General features: G+C 76.0%; 2 protein-coding genes across 9 annotated transcripts; both read left to right on the top strand.

Annotated features, from left to right (window-relative positions):
- The first annotated feature begins 563 nt into the window (after positions 1-563).
- HPX (hemopexin) lies at positions 564-4,436 on the top strand. 4 transcript variants are annotated; one of them, XM_074860707.1, is made up of 10 exons: positions 568-644; positions 768-838; positions 923-1,003; positions 1,455-1,642; positions 1,850-2,003; positions 2,495-2,707; positions 2,813-2,920; positions 3,309-3,439; positions 3,605-3,749; positions 3,831-4,146. In XM_074860707.1, exons 1-10 carry the CDS (start codon positions 583-585, stop codon positions 4,055-4,057), a joined length of 1,380 nt encoding a protein of 459 aa, XP_074716808.1. In that variant the 5' UTR covers positions 568-582; the 3' UTR covers positions 4,058-4,146. The 4 variants fall into 4 exon arrangements, with proteins under 4 accessions (XP_074716807.1, XP_074716806.1, XP_074716809.1 ...); XM_074860705.1 differs by lacking the exon at positions 3,605-3,749 and having other exon boundaries at positions 565-644; positions 3,831-4,436; XM_074860708.1 differs by lacking the exon at positions 2,813-2,920 and having other exon boundaries at positions 567-644.
- An 868-nt stretch (positions 4,437-5,304) lies between these two features.
- On the top strand, positions 5,305-12,678 carry APBB1 (amyloid beta precursor protein binding family B member 1). 5 transcript variants are annotated; one of them, XM_074860699.1, is made up of 14 exons: positions 5,305-5,352; positions 5,745-6,574; positions 7,942-8,132; positions 8,569-8,625; positions 8,709-8,794; positions 9,153-9,189; positions 9,406-9,543; positions 9,613-9,740; positions 10,393-10,507; positions 10,964-11,048; positions 11,415-11,522; positions 11,614-11,729; positions 11,802-11,978; positions 12,047-12,678. In XM_074860699.1, the coding sequence occupies exons 2-14, from the start codon at positions 5,923-5,925 to the stop codon at positions 12,212-12,214; spliced, it is 2,058 nt and encodes a 685-aa protein (XP_074716800.1). In that variant the 5' UTR covers positions 5,305-5,352; positions 5,745-5,922; the 3' UTR covers positions 12,215-12,678. The 5 variants fall into 5 exon arrangements, with proteins under 5 accessions (XP_074716800.1, XP_074716801.1, XP_074716803.1 ...); XM_074860700.1 differs by lacking the exon at positions 5,305-5,352 and having other exon boundaries at positions 5,729-6,574; positions 11,439-11,522; XM_074860702.1 differs by lacking the exon at positions 5,305-5,352 and having other exon boundaries at positions 5,729-6,574; positions 11,614-11,687.
- The last annotated feature ends 56 nt before the right edge of the window (positions 12,679-12,734 follow it).

The following is a 12,734-nucleotide window of genomic DNA, read 5'->3' as shown; positions in this document are numbered from 1 at the left end:
CCGCTCCTGCCTGTCCCTGCCCGCTCCTGCCCGTCCCTGCCCACGGAGGGGGGGCAGAGCAAACAGGCCGCCGGTGCCAAGGCCGTTCCCAGCACTGGGCTGGGCGGGGGGTGCTGGGAAGCCGCTGGGACGGTGCCAGCCCCCCCCTCCTGCTGCACCCCCAGACCTGGGGGAGCCCCCCCAGCCCCCCCGATGGGTCTGACCCCCCCCGTGTCACCATGCCGGGCTGAGCCCCCCAGGAGCCGGATCCTCAGCCCTGTCCTTGCCCCAGCGGGGGCTCAGCCCCCCCCAGCCCCTCCCGTCGGGTCAAACCCCCCCGCCAGGGTCCGACCCCCCCAGCAGCCGGACCCTCCCCCCCATTCCCGCCCCGACCCCCCTCCCCACGCCCGAGGCTCTGCCCTCACCCCCGCGGGGGGCTGCAGCCCCCCCGTACGCCGGGGGGTTGGGGGGTCCCTGACCCCCCCCGTGCCCCGCCCCCCGCCCGGCCCAAGGTTGGGGGTTGAGCAATGGGGCAGGGCGGGTTGTGCAACCGCCCCTCCTGCCCCATATAGGGCCGGGAGGGCCGGGCCCCCCACACACACCATGGGGGTCCCCTCCGCGCTCTGCCTGGCCTGGGCCCTGGCCCTGGGGTGCGCCCACCCGCTGTGAGTGGAGGCGCTTGGGGGGGTCGGGGGGGCTGTGACCCACCGTGGGGCACATACGTGGCTGGTTGGGGTGGGGGGGTGGGGGGGCTACACCGCGACCCCCCCGGTGCTGCCTGTCCCCAGGATCCCCCCCAAACCAGAGGCAGCGGGAGGAGGGACCCCCCATGGGGCTGAGCCCCCCAGCAACGACACCGGTGAGCGCCTTAGGGGGGCAGTGGGGGGATGCGGGGAGGGGGTGTCTGTCTCGGGGGGTCCTGACCCCCCCCGTCCCCCGCCAGCCCTGGCCGAGCTCTGCGAGGATGAGGGGGGCTTCGACGCCGCCACCTTGACCGAGAACGGCACCATGGTCTTCTTCAGAGGTGGGGGGCACGGCGGGGGGGGGGGACGGCGGGGGGGGCACGGGGGTGAGGGAAAGGGGCTGGGGGGGACGGAGGGCACAGGGGTCTGTTGGGGTTTGGGGGGGGCACGGGGAATTGGGGGAAAATGGGGCCTGGGGGAAACTGGTGGAAGGTGGGGTCTGGGGTGGGGGGGGGGAACTGGGCTATCGGGGGGTGGGGGAATGGGGTCTGGGGTGGGGGGGGGGAACTGGGCTATCGGGGGGTGGGGGAATGGGGTTGGGGGGTCTGGGGGGCACGGGGAGGTCGGGGGGGGGAATGGGCTGGGGGGGTAGATGGCAATGGGGGGCCTGGATAAACCAGTGGGGTTCAGCTGCGGCCCGGGGGGGCCAGCGGGGGGTGTCGGGCTGCAGGTGTCCGGGGGTGTGGGGCAGCGCCGTGGGGCCCCCCCAGGAGTGTCCCTGTCCCTGCCCAGGCCTGGAGGTGTGGGAGAGCGCCCCGGGGGGGGGCGAGCTCCGCAGCCGCCCCCTGGCCACGTCCTGGCCAGAGCTGGGGGGGCCCGTGGACGCGGCGCTGCGGCTGCACCACCGGGAGCCCCCCCAGGAGCACCCCCAGGAGCCCCAGGAGACCCCCCAGGAGCAGCAGAGCCTCTTCCTCTTCCAGGCACGGCCGCGGGGGGGCCCCACACCCCATCATGGGGGGCTGCTCGGGGGTGGGGGGGTCCCCCCCTGTTTCCCGGACCCCTGAGCGGGTCCGTGGGGACGGTTCTTGGGGCTGCCAGGAGGGTCTGGGGGGTGTCGGGTCCTGGGGGGGGTGTGGGGGGTCCTGTCCTGGGGGGCCCCACGGGCTGACCCCCCACGGCCACCGCAGGGCGACCAGGTCTGGGCCTACGCGGGGGGGCGGCTGCGCCCCGGCTTCCCCCGGCGCATCGAGGACGAGTTCCCGGGGGTCCCCGGGGGGGTGGACGCCGCCGTCGAGTGTCACCGCGAGGAGTGCGGGGGGGAGATGGTCCTCTTCTTCAAGGGTGAGGGGGGGCGGGGGGGGACGGACAGGACGGGGGGGGCTGTGGGGTGCGGGGGGACTGCAAAGGGGCACAGGGGGGCTGTGGGGTGCAGAGGGGCTCAGAGAGGCTGCCTTGGGGTGCAGGGGGGCTGCTGTGGGGCGCGGGGGGGCTGCTGTGGGGCACAGAGGGTCCGTGGGGTGCGGGGGGGGCTGCCGTGGGTCATGAAGGGGCTGTGGGGTGCAGAGGGGCTTCTGTGGGGCACAGAGGGGCTGCTGTGGGGCACAGAGGGTCCGTGGGGTGCGGGGGGGGCTGCCGTGGGTCATGAAGGGGCTGTGGGGTGCAGAGGGGCTTCTGTGGGGCACAGAGGGGCTCTGGGGTGCAGAGGGGCTCAGAGGGGCTGCTGTGGGGCGCTGGGGGGCTGTGGGGTGCGGGGGTCGGTGGGGCGCGGGGGGGCTGTGGGGCACAGGGGGGCTGGGGGTCCGTGGGGCACGGTGGCAGCGGGGTCGCCGCAGGGGACACGGTCTTCGCCTTCGACGTGGCGCTGCGGGTGGCGAAGCCGCGCTCGTGGCCGGGGCTGGGCCCGTGCGGGGCCGCGCTGCGCTGGCTCGGCCGCTTCTTCTGCCTGCGGGGGCCCCGGTTCTGGCGGTTCCGCCCCCCCGCGGGGGAGCTGCCCCCCGGGTACCCCCGCGACATCCGCGACTTCTTCATACCCTGCCCGGGCCGAGGTGAGCGCCCGCCCCCCCGGGGGGACACGCGGGCCCCAAGGGGACCCCCCCCTGCCCCGGGACTGGGGGTCCCCGGTGCCACCGGCGCTGCCCCCCCCCCCCCAGGGCACGGGCACGGCAACGCCTCGTGGGGGGCGGCCGGTGACCGCTGCAGCGCGGAGCCCTTCCAGGCGCTGCTCTCCGATGACAGCGGGCAGGTGCACGCCTTCCGCGGTGAGGGGCGGGGGCTGTGGGGCGGGGCTGTGGGGCGGGGGCTGCGGTCCCAGCCACGCCATGGGGCCGTGGGGCTGCTGGGTGGGGGCTGTGGTTGTGGCTGTGCCGTGGGGCAGGGTCCGTGGGACACGGTTGTGGGGCACAGCCGTGGGGTGGGGCCATGGTGCGCAGCCGTGGGGCAGGGCTGTGGGGCAGGATCCGTAGGGCAGGGCTGTGGGGCAGGGTCTGTGGGGCAGGCTCCATGACGCACGGCCATGGGACAGGCTCCATGGGGCAAGATCGGTGGGGCATGGCCATGGGGGAGGGTCCGTGGGGCAGGGCTGTGGGTCGGGGCTGTGGGGCAGGGCTGTGAGTCGGGGCTGTGGGTCAGCCCCACCACTACGCACAGGGAACGTCTCCTTCCGCCTGGACTCGTGGCGGGACGGGCTCCACCCGTGGCCGCTGGCCCAGGTCTGGCCCGGGCTGGAGGGGGAGGTGGGCGCCGCCTTCGCCTGGGACGGACGCGTCTACCTGATCCAGGTGGGACCCGGGGTTCCCCCGCCCCACAGCACCCCCCACCCACAGCACCCCACAGCACCCCAGTGCCCCCCAGCACTCTCCACCCCCAGCACCCCCCACCCCCATCGCCCCCCATCACCCCCCCCCCAGCACCCCCACCCCACCCCACCCCTGCGCTGCCCCCAGGGCTCCCAGGTCTCGGCCTTCCTCCCGGAGCGGGGCCCCCGCCGGGTGCTGGGGTACCCCCGGGCGCTGCAGGACGAGCTGGGGGTCGCCAGCGCCGACGCCGCCTTCACCTGCCCCGGCTCGGCCGAGCTCTACGTCATCGCGGGTGGGTGCCGGGGCCGGGGCGGGGGGGGGGGGCTGGGGGTCCATCCCCGGGGTGCCTGGGGGTGACGGCGCCGTCCCCCAGGTGACCGCGTGCGGCGGGTGGACCTGCGGGAGACGCCGCGGCGGGCGGGGGAGCCGCTGCTGCTGCCCCACAACGGCGTCGACGCCGCCATGTGCACCCGCGATGGCGTCATCCTCTTCCACGGGGCCAGTTACCACCAGTACCCCAGCGTGGGGCAGCTGCTGGGCGCCCGCCGGCCCGCGCCCCCCCGCAGCATCGCCGCCCGCTTCCTCCACTGTCCCCAGTGAGCGGGACGCCGGGGACACGGGGGACGCTGGGGGACGCCGGGAACGGGGCTCGGACACAATAAAAACCTGGGGACACCCCGAGATCCGCCTGCGCTGTGTGGGGGCTGTTCCTGTGTGTCCCCACGTGTCCCCATGTGTGTGTCCCCACATGTGTCCATGTGTGTCCCCCTGTGTGTCCCCATATGTCCCCATGTGTGTCCCCATGTGTGTCCCCATGTGTGTCCCGTGTGTCCCCACATGTGTCCATGTCCCTGTGCCACCCTGTCAGGACAGGTGGGTGCAGGTGCTGGGGGTTGGGGGGGGGTGTCCTGATAGGTGGGTCCCAGGGGACGTGGTGTGGGGTGTGGGGGCTGTACTGGGATGAACTGGGATGAACCGGGATGAACTGGGCCGCAGGGCACCATGCCATGCTGAGCCACACCGTGCCGGGCCGACCAGAATGTGTCATCCTGGAACGTGCCCCAGTGTGCCGGGCTGGGCTGTACTGGGCTGTACTGGGCCACACTGGGCCGCCCTGGGCCGTACTGGGCCGGGCTGGGCCCTGCAGCACTGTGTGACCCCCCACCACACTGTCCCCCCCCGCAGCCCCGGGCCGTGCCAGCGCCTCGTGTCCCCCCCGGGCCGGTTCCGCCGCTGGTGCAGTTCGAGGCCGCGTCACACACTTGTGTCCTGTCCAGTGCCGCACTGGGCCGGGCCACTGTAGGCCACTGTGGGCCACTGCGGGCCACTCTGGGCCGTGCCACAATGTGTGTCCCTGCGCCGCACCCTGGGGTGGCACCGACACTGTCCTGCTCCAGGCTGCTCCCCACGGCCCAGCCCGTGCCATGGGGTGCCATGGGGTGCCATACGGTGCCGTGCCGTACTGTGCCGTGCGGTGCCGTACTGTACCATACCATACCTCACCGTACCGTGCCGTGCCGTGCCGTACCGCGCTGTCTGGGCCCTTCCCAGGCCGGTGCTGCTCCATCCCGTGCTGCCCCGTACAGACCGATCCTGCCGGTGCCAGTACCGGTACCGTGCCGTGCCGGTGTCACGGTCAGTGCGGTGCCGGTACCGGTACCACGGTCAGGGCCGGTATCCGTGCTGTGCCGTGCCGTGCCGGTATCGCGGTCGATGCCGGTACCACGGTCGGTGCCGGTACCGGTGCCAATGCCATACTGTGCCGTGCCGTGCCGGTGTCGCGGTCGGTGCCGGTGCCGGTGCGGGGGGGGGGCGCTGTTCCCGCCCGCGGAAGCGGAAGCGGAAGCGCAGCCCCCCCCCGCCCCCCGCCCCCCCCCGCCCCGGAGCCGCCGCAGGTACCGGCCGGGCCGCGATGGGGCCGGTGCCCCCGGGCCGGGGGGGGGGGAGCGGCGGCACCGGGGGGGATGGGGGGGCGGACACGGGGCTGGCCGGCCCCGCTCTGCGCTGGGGGGGCCCGGCCGGGTTCGGGGAGCTGAGGGGGCTGCGGGGGGGGGCAGCGGGGGGGTCCCGGGGCCGGGGGGGGGCTGGAGCCCGCGGAGCCCCCACGGAGCCGGGGCCGGGGGGGCCCGGGGCAGGACGGGGGAGCGGGGGGGGGGCCCGGGAGCGCGGGGGGGCTCTGGCAGGGCCCGTGGGGCCGGTGCGGGGGGGCGCCCCGGGGCCGTGGCGAGGGGGGGGCACCCCCCGCTCCGGGCCGTGGCTCCCCAGCCCCCCCCCCCCCCCCCCGCAGGCCGATGGACGCGGAGGTGCCGGTGCCCCGGGGGCTGTAGGAGCCTCCGCCAGCGGCAGGTGAGGGTGGGGGTCGTCGGGGGGGGCGCCCGCCGTGTCCCCTCGCCCCGGGCGGTGCCGCCTCTCCCCGTGTCCCCCCCCCGTCCGTGTGTGTGTGCGCGTGTCCCCCCCCCCCGGCCATGTCGGGGTCCCTGAGCAAGCGGAGCGACAACGACAACAACTGCCTGGGGCTGAGCCTGGCGCTGCCCGGCCCCCCCGAGCTGCTGCGCCCCAAGGGCCCCCCCGGCTCCCCCCAGGGCCCCCGCCTGTACGGCAGCACCGAGGGGCAGGGCGGGGGGGGCCCGGGGGCGCCGTCGGGCGAGGAGCCGGCCAACGCCAAGTGGGTGAAGGACGGGCAGAACCAGCTGCGGCGGGCGGCGGGGCGCGACCAGAACCGCAATGAGCTGGGGCCCCCCCCCGAGGAGCTGGGGGTGTCGGCCCGCAACGCCCGCAACGCCGGCGGGGGGGGGGCCCTGCCCCTGCTCATCGACCTGCGGGGCGCCCGGGAGGAGGAGGAGGACGAGGAGGAGGAGGAGGAGGACGACGAGGAGGAGGAGGAGGACGACGACGACGACGACGACGACGGGGACTCGACGCCGGTGCAGAGCGACCCGACGACGGGCGAGTCGGAGCCGAGCGGGGAGCGGGGGCCGCCCCGCGAGCACGGCCGCAGCGCCAGCACCAGCGCCAGCCGCCTCTTCGGGGTGCGCGGCGGCGGCGGCAGCGACGAGGACTCGAGCTGGGCCACGCTCAGCCAGGGCAGCCCCGCCGGCAGCTCCCCCGACGACGCAGGTGGGCACCGGCCCCACGGCGGCCCCACGGCGGGGGGGCCCGGCACTGCCCTGCCTGCCCCACGGCAGTCCCTGCCTGCCCCACGGCAGTCCTTGCCTGCCCCATGGCTGTCCCTGCCTGCCCCATGGCAGCCCCTGACCCCGCTATGGCAGCCCCTGCCAGCTCTGCCTGCCCCACGGCTGCCCGTGCCTGTCCTGCTGCAGCCCCTGCCTGCCCTATGGCTGCTCCTGCCCGCCCCACAGCTGCCCCTGTTCCCCCACAGCTTCTCCTGACCCCCCCATGGCTGCCCCAGCCCCCCTGTGGGCCCCCCCCTGCCCCACGGCCGCCCCTGCCTGCCCCATCCCGCCGTGCCCAGCCTGCTCCTGTCGGCCCCACATCTTCACCCCCCTGTTCCCATCTGGATCCCCGCTGCTGCCCCCCCCCCGCTGCCTGTGCTCCCCCCGTCCCTCCTGGCTGCTGTTCCCAGACCCCCCGATTGTGCCCCCCGCACCCCACATGTGCCCCCCCAACCCCCCCATTGCTGTCACCGTCCCCGCTGTGCCCCATGGCCCTGCTGTGCCGTCACCCCCCCCTTGTCTTGGGGTGCAGCCCCCCCCGTGCCCCCCAGCCCCCCCCCTGTGCCCCTTGGCACCTCCACGTGCCCCCGGTGCCCTCCCTGGGCTGTACCCCCCCCCCCCAACCCCGTGTCCCCACCCCCCCCTCCGTCCTGTGCACCCCGTGACCCCTGTGCTGTGTGTCCCCCCCCTGCCGTGCCCATCCTCCCCCCCTTTCCCCGCACCCCCCATCCCTGCTGCCGCCCCCCACTCCCGGTGCCGGTCTCCGCCCCCCCCACCCCCCCCCCCCGCGCATCCCGGTCCCGCTGGCGCATCCCGGCGCTGCCGTCACCGGTTGCCGGGGAAACGCCTGGTCCAGCCCGGCCGCAGGTGAGCGCTGCGGGGACACCGGGAGGGGACCGGCCCCGCGCTGCCCCACAGCCGTGGGGCTGAGGCCGCCGTGGGGCCCGGGCTGCGCCCGCGGGGGTGCCGGGGGCGGGGGGGAGGTGTCCAGACCCCCCCGGCGGGGGTCGGGCCCCGGGGGTGCGGGGCCACGGGGCGGGGGCGGCGGCGGGACGGGCCCCCCGGTGCCCCCCGGTGGCTCCGCGTGCGGCACCGACGGCTTCGTGGCCACCGTCCGGCTGGACACTTGCCCAGGTAGGGCCGCGGGGGGGGGGGGGCGGGGGGGGCGGGGCCCTTTCTGAGGGCAGTTTGGGGGGGTCTGCCCGGCCACAGGCCCCCTCCGCCCGGTGAGCGGGGAGCCGGAGCCCTCCCGGGGGGTCCCCACCTCGCGGCGGGTGCCCGGCCCTGATCCCCCCCCCCGGCCCCCCCCAGATTCCTTCTGGACCCGCAACTCCTTCGAGACGGACTCGGACCTGCCCGCGGGATGGATGCGGGTGCAGGACACCTCGGGCACCTACTACTGGCACATCCCCACCGGCACCACCCAGTGGGAGCCCCCGCCGGGGCTGGCCCGCGCCAGCGGCCCCCCCTCCCCCGGGAACCCCCCCGCCGAGGGGCCGCCGGTGCGTCCCGGGGCGGGTGGGGGTGGCCCTGGGGTGGCCGCCGGGTGTCTGAGAGTGGCCGTGAGGCAGATGCGGGGCAGACGTGGGGTGGCCACGGGTGGCCGTGGGGTGCCTGTAAGTGGCCATGCGTGGCTGCAGGGCTGCTGTGGGGTGGCCATGGGCCGCTGTGAGTGGCTGTGGGTGGCCATGGGGCTGCCATGGGGTGGCTGTGGCCTGTCTGTGAGTGGCCGCGGGGTTGAGGTGGCCATGGGGTGGTTGTGGGTGTCTGGGGGTGGCTGTGGGGTGGCCATGGGGTGGCCGTGGGGTGTCTGGGTGGCCGTGGGGTTGAGGTGGCCATGGGGTGGCTGTGCGGTGTCTGTGGGGTGGCCGTGGGGTGTCTGGGTGGCCGTGGGGCTGCCCCCCAGCGCGCCCTGAGCCGGCCCCGCTCTCCCCGCAGCTCTCCTGGACGGGCTTTGCCCCGGCTGAGCGCTTCGGCGAGGGGGGGTTCTGGAAGGTGAGGAGGGGGGTGGGGGGCGGCTGGGGGGGGGCAGCACCCCGCGGCGCCCGGGCCCTGCCAGCCCCCCCCTCCCTCCCCAGGACCCCCCGGCCGAGGAGGCGCAGGACGAGCCCGGAGCCAGTGACCAGGAGCCGCCGTCCCCGGGGCTGAGCTCGCCGGGAGGCGGGTGCGTGGGGGGGCGGGGGGGTGTGAGGAGTGGGGGGGTCTGGGGGTCCCTGGGGGGATGAGGGGGTGCATTGGAGGGTGGGGGAGGGGGGTGAGGAAGGGGGGGTCTGGGGGGGGGGTGGGGGGGTGTGTGAGGAAGGGGGGGGAGTCTGGGGGTGCCTGGGGGGTGGGGGGGTGCATTGGGGTGTGTGTGGGGGGTGTGTGAGGAGGAGGGGGTCTGGGGGTGCCTGGGGGGGTGTGTGAGGAGGGGGGTGTGTGTGGGGGGGTGTGTGTGGGGGGGTGGGACCCCGGGGGATGGAAAGCGGGGGGGGGGTGTGGGGGGCAGCAGCCGGTGACACCCCCATTCCCTGCTCCCGCAGCGCGGCCGGGGCCGAGGAGGACAAACCGGGCTCCAAGGTAAGGCCGGGGGCTGGAGCGGGGGGGGCGCCCAGCCCAGAGACCCCCCCCCCGCACTGTGGGGCCCCCCCCCCGGGCTCTGGGGTCAGCCCCGGTGTTGGGACCCCCCCACGCCGGGGTCACATCCCGGTGCCGGCGCAGGCCGGGGGGTTCTGCCCGGCCCGAGGCGGGGGTGGGGGGGTGCGGGGTACCCCACGCCGTGTCCCCCCCCCGCAGCGCTTCGCCGTGCGCTCGCTGGGGTGGGTGGAGATGAGCGAGGACGAGCTGGCCCCCGGCCGCAGCAGCGTCGCCGTCAACAACTGCATCCGCCAGCTCTGCCTGCACCAGCGCGGCCCCCCCGGCGCCTGGGGGGAGGTGAGTGCCCCCCAGACGCACCCCCCCCGGCCCCCCCGACCCCCCCGACGCCGCTTTCCTCCCCGCCAGGGCCGGGCGATGCTGCTGCTGCTGGAGAACCAGACGCTGAAGCTGGTGGACCCCCAGGATCGGGCCCTGCTGCACGCGCAGCCCGTGGCCGGGATCCGCGTTTGGGGCGTGGGGCGAGACAGCGGCAGGTGGGGGCCGGGGGGGGCCCGGGGTGGGATGGGGGGTCTGTGGGGCTGTGGGGGACCCCACGGGGCTGCGGGGAGAGGCTGCAGGTCCCGGGGACGGGGTGGGGGGTGTCCAACGCCTGCGGGGGGGGGGGGGGGGGTGTGAGTCGAGGGGGGGTGTGGGTCAGAGGGGGGTCCCACGCACGTGGGGTGCAGGGAATTGGGGTGGAGGGGGGTCACTGCACATGGGGTGTAGGGGTGCAGGGCTGGGGGGGGTCGGGGGCATGTGGGGTGCAGGGATGCGCAGGGGGGGGGGATCTGGGTGCACATGGGGCCAAGGGGGCCCTGGGGGTGTTTTGGGGGGGGGGTCCCATACGTGGGGGGGGAGTTGCTGGAGGGGGTGCGGGGGTCCCGAGGCTGAGCCCCCCCACCCGGGGGTTGTCTCATGGGTCGGGTGTGGGGGGGGCTCTGGGGGGGCCGGCCCCGTCCCCCCTAACTCCGCTCTCTGGCTCTCTCCTGCTGCGCCGGCCGGGACGCAGGGAGAGGTACGGCAGCCCCGCACCAGTTCACCCAGTGCCGGCCCTCGCCGGGCTGGGGGGGGCGGCACGGGGCGGGGGGAGTTGGGGGGAGTTCAGGGGGGTGGGGGGGGGTCCTGAGGGGGGTCCCCTCCCTGCAGGGACTTCGCCTACGTGGCCCGGGACCAGCTGACGCAGATGCTCAAGTGCCACGTTTTCCGATGCGAGAGCCCTGCCAAGAATGTCGCCACCAGCCTGCACGAGGTCTGCTCCCAGGTGAGCCCCCCCCGGACCCCCATGAGCCCCCCCGAGTCTCCCCGGACACCCCCAAGCCCCCCTGGACTCCCCTGGGCCTCCCTGGACCCAGGTGACCCCTCCCAGCCACCTCTGAGCTCTTCTCCCAAGTGAGATCCCCCCAAGTCCCCCTGAGTCCCCCTGGACCCCCATGAGCCCCCCCGGAGCCCGCTGAGCCCCCCTGGGCCCCCCCGAGCCCTCTGGACCCCCCTGAGCCCCCTCAGACACACCTGAGCCCCCCTGACCCCCCATGACTCCCCTACACCCCCTCTGGACCCAGGTGACCCCCCCCAACCACCTCCAAGCTCTGTTCCCAGGTGAGACCCCCCCCCGTCCCACCCCGGTGTCCCCAGGGGGGGCGCGGGGGGCAGTGGGGGGGCCAGGGGCCATGGTGTGACGCCGTGGGGGGGGCCGGGGCCCCCCGTGCTGCCCCCCCAGATCATGGCGGAGCGACGAAGCACCCGGGTGGGGGCAAACGGGTTGTGCACGGACCCCTCCAGGCTGGTGGAGATCCCCTTCCAGGGTACGGGGGTGTGGGGGGGGGTGCGGGGGGGCATTGGGGGCTGGGGGGGTCGGCTGGGCCAGGGGGGGCTTGTGTGTGCAGAGGCTGAGTGTGCTGGGGCGGGGGGGGAGCTGGGGGCTGCATGGCTTGGGGGGGGGGGGCAGTTGGGGGGCAGGGAGGGCTGTTGGGGTGCAGTGGGGGGGGCGGGTGTGGGGTATTGGTGTGCAGTGATGGTGGGGGGTGGATGTTGGGGTGCAGGGGGCAGACGTTGGGGTTCCAGGGGCAGATGTTGGGGTGCAGAGGGCGGATGTTGGGGTGCGGGAGGGCAGGCGTTGGGGTGCGGGGGGGCAGATGTTGGGGTGCGGGGGGACAGGCGTTGGGGTGCAGCGTCCGTGGCCGCCCTGTGCCCAGTGGAGTTCCCGGCGCCCAAGTCCGAGGTGGTGCAGAAATTCCCCGTTTGCTACCTGGGCTGCGTCCCCGTCGCCAAACCCGTGGGTGAGCGCAGGGGGAGCACTTGGGGGGGGCACGAAAGGGGAGGGCTGGGGGTGCCCCGCGTCCTCCCCTCGAGCCCCCCGCCCGTCCCCAGGCATGGACGTCATCAACGCGGCGCTGGAGGCGGCGCTGGCCGCCGGCGGCCGGGAGCGCTGGACCCCCATCGTGGTCAGTGTGGCCCCCGCCACCCTCACCATCACCCACCAGCAGGTGCGTCCGGCCCCCCCGCCCCGGCCGCGGCGGGGTGGGGGCGCCCGGCAGTGACGCCCCCGTCCCCCGCAGACGGAGGCGGTGCTGTGCGAGTGCCGCGTGCGGTTCCTCTCCTTCATGGGGGTGGGCCGCGACGTCCGCTCCTTCGCCTTCATCATGGCCAGCGCGCCCGGCGCCTTCCGCTGCCACATGGTCTGGTGCGAGCCCAACGCCGCGGGGCTCAGCGAGGCGCTGCAGGCCGCCTGCATGGTGAGCGGGGACCCCCCGACCCCCCCGACCCCCCCCGGAGCCCCCCCGCTGACCCCGCTCTCCCCCAGCTGCGCTACCAGAAGTGCCTGGACGCCCGGCCCCAGGCCTCCAGCTCCTGCTTGCCCGCGCCGCCGGCCGACTCGGTGGCCCGCCGGGTGGGCTCCTCGGTCCGCCGCGGCGTCCAGACCCTCCTGGGCAGCCTCAAGCCCCGGCGCCTCGGCGCCCAGACGCCCTGAGGGCAGAAGAAACGGCGGCGGGGGGGGTGCGGGGGGGGGCAGCCGTGGAGCCCCCCCTTCCCCACCACGGAGGGGACGGCAGCGCCGGCGAGGCACTGGCGGAAGGGTGACCCCGGGAGGGGGGGGGGCTGTGCGTGTGTGTGCGAGCGTGTCCCCCCCTGCCACGAGTGTGTGTCCCCTCCCCGTGCGTGTCCCCCTCCCGGGGGTGCGCGGTGAGTGCTGGTGCCCCGCGTCCTCCGGCCGCACCCTGGGCTGGGGGTCCTGTGCCGCCCCACAAGTCGGGGTGAGCCCCCCCCGACCCCCCTCCCGGGGGGGGTGACGGCGCAGAGGGGGGGGGGGGAGGGGGGGGGGCGCGGGGCCCACCCTGCCCTGATGCATGCGGTCTAACCTGCGGCGTGGGGCTCCCAGCGCCGCCGTAACAAAGATCTGTGTCGTACTAAATAATTAATAAACCCATTCCACCAGCCCGGCCCGGCCCCTCCCTGCGGCGGGGACCCCCCCGGCACCTCAGCCGGGCCCC

This window comes from Strix uralensis, chromosome 2 (genome assembly GCF_047716275.1).
Source record: "Strix uralensis isolate ZFMK-TIS-50842 chromosome 2, bStrUra1, whole genome shotgun sequence".
In the NCBI taxonomy this organism is placed as follows: domain Eukaryota; kingdom Metazoa; phylum Chordata; class Aves; order Strigiformes; family Strigidae; genus Strix; species Strix uralensis.
This window is presented reverse-complemented; position numbering and strand designations above follow the sequence as displayed.